The sequence below is a fragment of the Oncorhynchus mykiss genome, chromosome Y, assembly GCF_013265735.2.
Source record: "Oncorhynchus mykiss isolate Arlee chromosome Y, USDA_OmykA_1.1, whole genome shotgun sequence".
Lineage (NCBI taxonomy): Eukaryota > Metazoa > Chordata > Actinopteri > Salmoniformes > Salmonidae > Oncorhynchus > Oncorhynchus mykiss.
Window position 1 is genome coordinate 18,830,507 of NC_048593.1, and position 11,712 is coordinate 18,842,218.

The 11,712-nt window shown below is 44.8% G+C and overlaps 1 protein-coding gene across 1 annotated transcript; it reads right to left on the bottom strand.

Moving 5' to 3' along the window:
* Positions 1-3,906: 3,906 nt before the first annotated feature.
* Positions 3,907-11,700, bottom strand: LOC118945262 (T-box-containing protein TBX6L-like). Its single transcript, XM_036967241.1, has 11 exons — positions 11,631-11,700; positions 9,231-9,328; positions 7,434-7,452; positions 7,115-7,259; positions 6,767-6,869; positions 5,739-5,903; positions 5,462-5,608; positions 5,268-5,344; positions 5,100-5,179; positions 4,744-4,981; positions 3,907-4,381 (listed from the first exon to the last, which is right to left on the bottom strand). Exons 1-11 carry the CDS (start codon positions 11,698-11,700, stop codon positions 3,907-3,909), a joined length of 1,617 nt encoding a protein of 538 aa, XP_036823136.1.
* Positions 11,701-11,712: the final 12 nt, after the last annotated feature.

Here is an 11,712-nt window from a genome sequence, read left to right on the forward strand (position 1 = left end):
CAGTATTAGACTCATCCAGCGATCATTCACTGTTTACCAGGGGGCAGAGCTACCAACGTTAAGGCTAATCTGAAGATGGTGCTGGCTAAGGCTAAAACTGGCGAGTGTAGAGTATAGGGATATTGTTATTCACGAAGGCACCAGCGATGTAAGGATGAAACAGTCAGAGGTCACCAAGCGCAACATAGCTTCAGCATGTAAATCAGCTAGAAAGATGTTGGCATCGAGTAATTGTATCTGTCTCGTCCCAGTTAGGGGGAGTGATAAGCTCTACAGCAGGTCCAATCGCTGGTTGGAAACTGTTTTCTGCCCCTCCCAAAAGGTAGAAATTGTAGATAATTGGCCTTCTTTCTGGGACTCACCCACAAACAGGAACAAGCCTGGCCTGCTGAGGAGTAACGGACCCCATCCTAGATGCAGTCGCACCCCTAAAAACAAAAAACATTTCTCATAAGAAACTAGCTCCCTGGTATACAGAAAATACAGAGCCCTGAAGCAAGCTTCCAGGAAATTGGAACGGAAATGGCGCTACACCAATCTGGAAGTCTTAAGACTAGCTTGGAAAGACAGTACTGTGCAGTATTGAAGAGCCCTCACTGCTGCTCGATCATCCTATTTTTCCAACTTAATTGAGGAGAATGAGAACAATCCAAAATGTGTTTTTGATGCTATCGCAAAATTAACTAAACAACAGCATTCCCCAAGCAAGAATGGCTTTAACTTCAGCAGTCCATCTGTCCTCGTGCTCCTAGACCTTAGTGCTGCTTTTGATATCATCGATCACATTTTGACATTTGTCCTCTGACAAATCAACTGTAAATTTCGGTGTTCCTCAAGATTCCGTTTTAGGACCAGTATTGTTTTCACTATATATTTTACCTCTTGGTGATGCCACCCGGAAACATAATGTTAGCTTTCACTCCTATGTGGACGATACACAGCTGTACATTTCGATGAAACATGGTGAAGCCACAAAATTACCCTCCCTGGAAGCCTGTGTTTCAGACATACGGAAGTGGATGGCTGCAACTTTCTACTTTTAAACTCGGACAAAACAGCTTGTTCTAGGTCCCAAGATACAAAGAGATCTTCTGTTGAATCTGACAAAATTAATCTTGATGGTTGTACAGTCGTCTCAAATAAAACTGTGAAGGATCTCTGCGTTACTCTGGACTCTGATCTCTCTTTTGACGAACATATCAAGACTGTTTCAAGGACAGCGTTGTTCCATCTACGTAACATTGCAAAAATCAGAAACTTTCTGTTAAAAAATTATGCAGAAAAATGTATCCATGCTTTTGTCACTTCTAGGTTACTTTCCGGCTACCCGGATAAAGCACTAAATATACTTCAGTTAGTGCTAAACACGGCTGCTAGAATCTTGACTAGAACCAAAAAATGTGATAATATTACTCCAGTGCTAGCCTCTCTACACTTGCTTCCTGCAGGGCTGATTTCCAGGTTTTACTGCTAACCTACAAAGCATTACATGAGCTTGCGCCTGCCTACCTGTCTTTCCAATTTGGTCTTGCCGTACATACCAACACGTACGCTATGGTCACAAGACACAGGCCTCCTTATTGTCCCTAGAATTTCTAAGCAAACAGCTGGAGGCAGGGCTTTCTTCTATAGAGCTCCACTTTTATGGAATGGTCTGCCTATCCATGTGAGAGACGCAGACTCGGTCTCAACCTTTAAGTCTTTATTGAAGACTCAAGCATTTCCCTTCACTCGCATTAACATCTGCTAACCATGTGTATATGACAAATAAAATTTGATTTGATCTCTTCGGTAGGTCATATGATTGAGTGTAGTCTTTTGCCCAGGAGTACTATTATTTGACCATGCTGGTCATTTATGAACATTTGAACATCTTGGACATGTTCTGTTATAATCTCCACCCGGCACAGCCAGAAGAGGACTGGCCACCCCACATAGCCTGGTTCCTCTCTAGGTTTCTTCCTAGGTTTTGGCCTTTCTAGGGAGTTTTTCCTAGCCACCGTGCTTCTACACCTGCATTGCTTGCTGTTTGGGGTTTTAGGCTGGGTTTCTGTACAGCACTTTGAGATATCAGCTGATGTACGAAGGGCTATATAAATAAATTAGATTTGAGTGTGAAGGTGAACGGAAAGGCTCTGGAGCGACGAACTGCCCTTGCTGTCTCTGCCTGGCCGGTTCCCCTCTCTCCACTGAGATTCTCTGCTGTAACCCTATTACAGGGCCTGAGTCACTGGCTTACTGGTGCTCTTCCATGCCGTCCCTAAGAGGGATGCGTCACTTGAGTGGGTTGAGTCACCGACGTGATCTTCCTTTCCGGGTTGGCGCCCCCCTCGGGTTCGTCCCGTGTGGAGATCTTTGTGGGCTATACAGGGCCTTGTCTCAGTGTAGTAAGTTGGTGGTTGAAGATATCCCTCTAGTGGTGTGGGGGCTGTGCTTTGGCAAAGTGGGTGTGGTTATATCCTGCCTGGTTGGCCCTGTCCGAGGGTATCGTCGGGTGGGGCCAGTGTCTCCCGACCCCTACTGTCTCAGCCTCCAATATTTATGCTGCAATTGTTTATGTGTCGGGGGGCTAGGGTCAGTCTGTTATATCTGGAGTATTTCTCCTGTCTTATCCGGTGTCCTGTGTGAATTTAACTATGCTCCCTCCAGTTTTCTCTCTCTTTCTCTCTTCTCTCAGAGGACCTGAGCCCTTGGACCATGCCTCAGGACTACCTGGCCTGAAGAGTCCTTGCTGTCCCCAGTCCACCTGGTCGTACTGCTGTTCCAGTTTCAAGTGATCTGCCTGCGGCTTTGGAACCCTGACCTGTTCACCGGATGTGCTACCTTGTCCCGGACCTGCTGTTTTCAACTCTCTCTCTCTATCGCACCTTCTGTCTCTAACTCTTAATGATCAGCTATGAAAAGCCAACTGACATTTACTCCTGAGGTGCTGACCTGTTGCACCCTCTACAACCATTGTGATTATTATTATTTGACCCTGCTGGTCATCTATGAACGTTTTAACATCTTGGCCATGTACTGTTATAATCTCCACCCGGCACAGTCAGAAGAGGACTGGCCACCCCTCAGAGCCGTGTTCCTCTCTAGGTTTATTCTTAGGTTCCTGTCTTTCTAGGGAGTTTTTCCTAGCCACCGTGCTTCTACACCTGCATTGCTTGCTGTTTGGGGTTTTAGGCTGGGTTTCTGTACAGCACTTTGTGACATCGGCTGATGTAAAAAGGGCTTTATAAATACATTTGATTGATTGACTTATTTACATGTGTTCCTGACCTGTCCTCCTGTGGGAGTGAAGGACTCACCTCTGTGTCCCTTTGTATCTCTCTGTCATGCAGTCTCTGCTGGGTAACATTGATGACCCTTCATGTTGGAACCACTTGTGGCTTGTGAGAAACCTCTTAAGAGTTGTCATATTTACAACAGTTATGATGTAGAGAACTATACCGATATGGGAATCATATTATTATTTATTTTTGGATATCATGATATCCTTTTGGTCATAATCTGATCTCAATTATCATCACTTTGATAAGTAAACAAACAAGCATGCGCACATCACATGCGTAATACAAGCATGAATGCCCACAAACATTTGAATGCAGTTCATATGGAGCACCAGGCACAGTATGAGGAGGCTCAGTCCATTAAGTCCAGTATATAGCTCAAATAGCCTTCTGCTATTTCCGCTAAATATGACTGCAGCTCTGCATAGACTTGGAACAGAAAATTGCACACACTTCTCTTGACACACATGTCCATAGCAGAGAGCAAGTTTTTTTTTTAAACACACTTGACGATATTTTGGTTTGGACCTCGTGCACAAAGATCATAGGCTCTCACTTTTCTGAAATGTCACAAGTAGCTTTGTTCACAGAATGAATCTCAGCTCCTTCACTTTGTGAGTCAGAGTCAGCTATTCTGATCATTATCCAAACTCAAGTACTGGCTCCAGCTCCACTCTGCCTCTGTGTTGCCATGGTGATGGACGCTGCGTTGGTGGGTGCCGTGGTCTGCAGTCAGTGTTTGACTGGTGAAGAAGGGCAGGTGGTGAGTCAAGGACTGTCCAGGGTACTGTCCTGTACCACCCTCACTCCACTGACCCATGCCCTGGTTAGTAGTGTAGTGGCCATAGAGGGGGTAACTGTAACCCAGGTACCCAGGGTAGGTTTTGGAGGACGTGGGCAGATGGACAGGGGACATTCTATAGTCCTGGGGCATAGCTTGTGCCAAGGGGGTGTGTCCCATGTCCCTGACAGGGCCAGGACTGTTAGTCTTGTGCCCAGGGACAGTGGCTACATCACGGAGGTGAGACTCATAGCTGCGCCTGCCTTTGCAATCCTCCACTACAGAAGATGGAGATGGAAGTCTGCCATGCTCAACAGATCTGGAGAAAATAAAAGTATGTAGCGGGTTACTAATATGTCATCAACCCACATACAGTATGTGAACTCAAACACTCTCTGACTCAAAGTGTCACTTTTAATTGCACAGTATGGAGGTGTAGTCTGCACCATAGAGTGCCTGTTAAGTATAGCGCTGAGTCACTGAGTTTTCTATTGGCATAATGGGTCAGGATTCTGCATATGAACCTGTGTGGGTGTGCAGGCTGTTAGAGTGGGGATTCGCCTGTATGTTGGGTTTCACCTCCATAAAATGGAAGTCAAAGTATGCTTTACAATCTAGTTTATGATGCTACAATGTTGCGCTTATACATGCATGCATGTGTGCCTGGTGGTTGTACAGTACCTGCATGGTTGGGAGGACATAGATGCAGGGCCAGGCACCATCTGCTCCTCGGTGCTGTAGTCCTGTCTGTGGTCGTGGAGCTCCAGTAGTTCAGTGTGCAGGCTGTGGCTCTGGGACGGGTCCTGTTCTATGGCCCAGGGGGAGAAGAGATCCTCCTTAGCCGACACCATGTTCTCCGTTGTTCCCGAGGTTATCCCCCGTTCTGCTGGCTCACAGTCTAATGTTGCCCTTTGGAGGTCTAAATGGGAAACGATTGTGGATCAATGAGACTGCCTGTAGGCCTACGGACTGGACAACCTTTGACATTATACAGATCTGATCAGTCTAATCTTACTGTATAGAGTTAAGATCCACACCTGAAGGACTTTTGAATTCTGTTTCTCTGTCTTGTTTGGCTTTCTTTGAAGCATTTCCAGAACTCTTGTTGGATCGACACCTATATAAAAAAAAAAGACAATAAAAACTTGTAAAGCACATCTCCCCAACTCACACGCGCGTAGTGTTATAGTTCTATTGATCCCTACCTCTTGCTATGAGTACGGGTGTTCTCCCCTTTGAATCCTTTAGCAAAGGGGTTGTGGTCAATCTTCAGTTTAGCGATCTGAAAGCAGGAGTGGAGATGAAGACATCAGATTGGGTTACACCCATTCCCAAAGAGCAAGTTAATTACGAGGCTACGCCGTTTGTATGTGCTTAATACGTGAGTTGATAGACGGACCTTAGTGTTCTGGTAGGCCGTGACTGCAGTGAAGGAGGTCTCAGGGAAGGAGAAGTAATGGAAGTGTCCCCAGCGCACACTGTGCAGACTATCAGCCTGGACCACAGAGAAGCGTGGGATGTAGCGATGCATAGAGTGCAGGATGATCTGAGGAGAGAACAGACACCACTAATGAGTCAACTAATAATGTTGTTTACAGAAGTGACAGCTGTCTACTCTCAGACTGTGAGAGGTTGCGGGCTGGGGATCCAGTAGAGAAGGAGATACGTGTTCTTACATGGCCGTGCTGGTCCAGTGTGTGGTTGGTGAGTTTGAGCTTGAGAAAGGACACCGATTGTTTCATCCAGTAGGAGCCCGGGGTGGGGGAGTCTGGATGCACGTACGTCCGACAGGGGAGCTGGGGCTCGGCTTTCCCAGCCATGTCCCACTGGCCTTTATTCCACTACAAAGAGAGAAAGAAGGGGGGAGGGGACGGGCGTTACTCAGGTGTGAAACGAACCACAAGACAAGCCTCGACACGTAGACGCTCCACAAAAACTCACATACCCCCAGTCTTTACACTGATATATATAAGGAATCTGTGGTGCATATTATTGCAAGCTTGAACAGTATCCTATAGGTATGTATATAATTGCGTATAATCTACCAACATATATACATGAACTGCTATAGCAAAGGAAAAACACTCCTCTCTCTCTCTCTGGAGCATATGGTCAAAAGCAATGTGTACTGAGGGGAGGGCCAGTGGATGCATGGAGGGGGTATTGCTCCCCATTCACTTTGATTGGAGCGGGGGGGGGGGGGGGGGGGGGGTTGTTAAATGGCCGTGGCTGAACCTCCAGCCGGGGGTAGAAAAACAGGATGTAGTAATGGTCTTTGATATGCAGTGTGTGTGGTGATTGGCTGGGTGTGGGCGGGGCACCGTCTGGACTGTATGCTGGATGCAGACTGACTGCAAGCTTGTCTTCTACTTCATCTCCTTATGTTTCCTTTTAAAACAATGCCTGGCTATATTCCAAACTGTGACACATTTAGCTTATCTAATTGGAACTTTCCCAATAGAAATGTATTGTAATGTGTGTGTAAGACGTGATATATCAATCAAATGTATAATCAATTAAATGCATTATCAATCAAATGTATTTATAAAGCCCTTTTTACATCTGCATATGTCACAAAGTGCTTACGCAGAGACCCAGTCTAAAACCCCAAACAGCAAGCAATGCAGATGCAGAAGCACAGTGGCTAGGAAAAACTCCTTGCAACTGAGGCATTATATAAGGATGGTGGACATGTTGTTTTTACCCTGTATCTGGAGTTGTCCACCGGAACCATTTCCACCATGAGGACATAGTTGGTATAGGGTTGGAGTCCAGATAGACTGACGTTGCAATGGGGAAACATCCTCCTGATACATACAAATCCACACTAATTGTATTATCCTCTCAATTCCTGATCACAACTCTAGACAAAGCATACTAGCAGCAGATACAGTTTCACAACGTTGGTAAAGCTACAATATTGGTAAAGCTACGATATGGCATGAAAGTACGGGTGAATTGTACTTTGCAGTAAACACACCATAGCATAGAATGTGTTTAGGAGATTTACGCAGATCAAAAATGATGATGAAGGATATAACAACAATTGTACCGGCCATGTTTGGTGATTATCATCTCAGTCCCCAGGTTGTGGAAGGACTTCCAGAGGTCAGCCTTTTCCAGGGTCATCCTGACGTTGCCTTGGTGGTAGGGTTCAGCTGTAGGGGGGGACGGGATCATCATGTTGGGCCTCGGTTCTGGAGAGAGAGAGGGGGACATGGAGCCTTACAGAGTGGACCAGTGCTGGAGAAACCCTTTGTACACAGGGATTTCCACAGACAATGCAACATTTCAACTATGCAATAGACTTGCTGTTACTCTCTTGCTAGACCACTGACTGACGTAGCAAAGGTTGAAAAAGTGATGCTTACCAGAGATATGCTGCATTGCCTGCACGGTTCACCACAATGGTCAAAGAGAAGAGAATTCCTTATCCAAATGTGTGTGCTGATATCGCTGCTGTCAGACCCACATCACTGTGAGAATACTGTGAGAGGAGCTGTAGACTTAGTGGTGGTCCTTGGATCATGAAAGGTTTCCTATCAATACCAAGACTTTCCTTTCCATATCCTTAACTTGTGGAGTCAGAGGGGCTGACCTCTGGAGTTCATTGGTCAGCCCAGAAGGGGAATGGCCCGTGAGGGCAAAGTGGGTGTGGTTACAACAGAGTGGTGTGCCTGGTTTCAAACCTTTGAAGTGTCAGACAAGAGGGTGGGAAATGGAGGGGGTGGGCATACTGTGGTGCTGTGAAGAAATAGCTGCCTGAACGTGACCTTTTGTTTCTAGAAATCACTGTTTTAAAAAAAATGTATATTTTCCAAATAAACTAATGTACCTTTATTTAACTAGGCAAGTCAGTTATTTACAATGATGGCCTACACCGGCCAAACCCGAACGATGCTGGGCCAATTGTGGGCCGCCCTATGGGACTCCCAATCACGGCCGGTTGTTAAACAGCCATCCCTAACATTGAGTGGCTGCTGCCAACATACTAACTCAACTCCAGCCACTTTAATAATGGAAAAATTGATGTAATCAATTTATCACTAGCCACTTTATATTATATAATGTTTACTTAACCTACATTACTCATCTCATATGTATATACTGTACGCTATGCCATCTACTGCATCTTGCCATCTTGATGTAATTAAATGTATCACTAACTACTTTAAACAATGCCACTTTATATAATGTTCTCATACCCTACTTTACTCATCTCATATGTATATACTGTACGCTATGCCATCTACTGCATCTTGCCATCTTGATGTAATGTATCACTAGCCACTTTAAACAATGCCGCTTTATATGTTTTCATACCCTACATTACTCATCTCATATGTATATACTGTACTCTATACCATCTACTGCATCTTGCCTATGCCGTTCGGCCATCACTCATTTATATATTTTTATGTACATATTCATTCCTTTACACTTGTGTGTATAAGGTGGTTGTTGTGAACTTGTTGAAATTGTTAGATTACTTGTTAGATATTACTGCATGGTTGGAACTAGAAGCACAAGCATTTCGCTACACTTGCATTAACACCTGCTAACCATGTGTATGTGACAAATACATGTGATTTGATTTATTTGTGATACAGCCTGGAATCAAACCAGGGTGTCTGTAGTGACGCCTCGAGCACTGAGATGTGGTGCCTTAGACCGCTGCGCCATCCAGGAGCCTCATTTACATTGACCCCCCCATTTGTTTTGTTTTTACACTGCTGCTACTCACTGTTTATTATCTATGCATAGTCACTTTACCCCAACGTACATGTACAAATTACCTCGACTAACCTGTACCCCCGCACATTGACTCGGTACCCACTTTATATAGCCAAGTTATTGTTATTTTATTGTGTTACTTTTTATTATAATTTTTTACTTAGTTTATTTGGTAAATATTTTACTTAACTCTTTCTTGAACTGCCCTGTTGATTAAGGGTTTTAAATGGGGGAGCGGGGGGGTTGAGTTATCTCCGTCCTTGACAATGGGAGGCAGTTCTGGCTAATCGTGGCCGATGGCCCCCCAGGCCTGGAGAGGTGCCGTATGGGGCCTAATGGGGCTGGCACAAGTGGCCTGTTAGCCTGAAAGGACAGAGGGAGGGGATGGGGGGACGGATGGAGGCTCCAGTGTTTCTGATGTGTGATAACCCCACCGCAGGGCCCTCCATTCTGGCTGGGATCTCTGATCCCGTGCGGCCCCTGTCTGGGTCTGGAGCACCCTCCTGATCCCCGGCTGAGATCCACACACATGCTAAACACACCCAGAGAGCAGTGAAGGAGTGACGGTCACACAGCCCAGGCACATCCTATCTGAATTTCAGACGCAATCATCATTGAGGTTTGAGAGGACTCCAGAAGTTGGGTTTGAGTCTGTGTTGTGCATACTGTATTTGTGTTAATTACGCTGTGATAAACTATTACTGCACTGTTTTTGAGCACATGACATGGCCCAGATTGGTGAAGAAGTGCTTTGAATAAACATTGTTTAGATTCTGAATAGGTTACTGTGTCTGTGTGTGGACATTGTATGCAACACTTTTCATAGCACAAGGGTAGAGGGTGAGGCCTTTGTGTGTGGTAGCTTTAGTGGCTATTGTCTCAAGAGTTAGTATAGGGATATAATTAAATTCACACAGTGCTAAATGGAATATCTCATAGGGATACAACAGAGGACGTATAACAAATGCATGACACAAACTTTGTATGTCAGTGTGAAACTCATTGTTGCAGAAGGCTTAGTATCTCTGTTCGACTTTGCACCTTCAGCTTTAAGAATGTTCCAGATGGGAAAACCAGGATGACTCAGGCAGGCCTAAATACTCAGGTAAAATCAAGGTGTGTTTGTGTGCGTTGTACAGTAGCCTCGGAGAAGTTGAAGCACATCGGAGTGTTCAATTAGGCCCATCTACTTTCCAGACTGACATGCAGAGACACGTCCCTACCGCCTAGATCAATCTCAGCCTGGAAGGTGGAATTCTGTAGGCCTATGTGCCTGAAGTGTAGGTTTTCCAGATGACCTTTGCAACTCTGATACAGTATGCATGGTAAAAATGGTTACACTTACATATCTTTTGCGTTGGGGCCGTATAATGTCAAAAAAGTTAGACATTGGCTTAATAAAGCGACAGGCCAATATACCACGGCTAAGGGCTGTTGTTAGGCATGACGCAACGCTCGACTTCATCTCAGGCCTAACAACACCTGTGCCAATACATCCTTCAAACACCGGCTTCTCTGGCATTCTCTGGTCTCTTCAGATGAAGTTTCTCTGCTGCAGTGAGCATCTCTGTGGGACGAGCTCACCCTGGTGGATTCTGGTTGCATGGCAACCTATTGGGCTCAGCTGCTTCTGTCTCCCCACACATGCTATTCTAATAATGTGGAAAATAATCTGAGTCACTCAACAGATAAGAACACGTTGAACCACTAGAGGGTACTCTAATTTCTCCTATAGATTATACATTGATACTCTAATTTCTCCTATAGATTATACATTGATACTCTAATTTCTCCTATAGATTATACATTGAACAACTCTGGTATTTACTTCCATATCAACACCACTGTTAGTAGGTAGCATTTAGCCTTTGCCTGCTCAATAGCACATTCAACATTATAATTGTGTTTTATATTTGAAAAATGGAGAGAAGTCAGTTCTGGAGCTTGATCATGTATTATGTGGATGAATACTTTTCACTTTAAATGAAGGATTTTATTCAATGCAAGAAGAGAGAAAAAACTATTTTTGAAGCAAGATTGATTGGAAAAGCTAAGTTGTTTGTGTCAGTGAAGACATGGATACCTTACAGAATAGAACCTGAATAAGAACATCTGAATGCCTTACAACGCACTGCTTTATAAGGTTGGTTGTAGTTGAGAATTTAATTAAAGATTTTCTAACTTAATTGACGGAAGTATGATTTTATTTATCCACTTTAGAACAGTGCTGTGTTTAGGATCCAGACTAGTTAGTGTAAAATGTTATTTTACTGCTGTCCCAGCTCTAGGTTTGATGTCATTTGCGTTCAATCTAATGTGAAGGCAATTCCTTTTAGTGTCCCCTTCTGTGACCCAGTCATCTGACATACAGCCATGATCTAAATTATTGGCACCCCTGATTAAGTTGAGCAAAATAAAACACTAAAATAAATCATACAAATACTGAGCTATATTGCCACACACACTGACTTTGCCCTGGTACCTCACCCCCTAAACACACACACACACACACACACACACACACACACACACACACACACACACACACACACACACACACACACACACACACACACACACACACACACACACACACACACACACACACACACACACACACACACACACACACACACACACACACACTATCCCCTGCACCTGTCCTTTTGTCTCCGGAGAGAGCGACTAGTCCAGTGTTAAACGTGTCCCTGGCCCTGAGCCAGCCCCAGCCAGTGTACTGTGTCTGTACTGAGGAGATGAGAGGGATGGGGAGGGACGGAGTCAGACAAGGTGCTGCTGCACCACAGGAACGCTGCCAAAAGGAACTCAGTGACCTTCCTCTTCTCTCTCCTCCCCGCTCTGCTCTGCTATCTGGATAAGATTACACAGCACCACCATCGCCATGCTGATACCAGT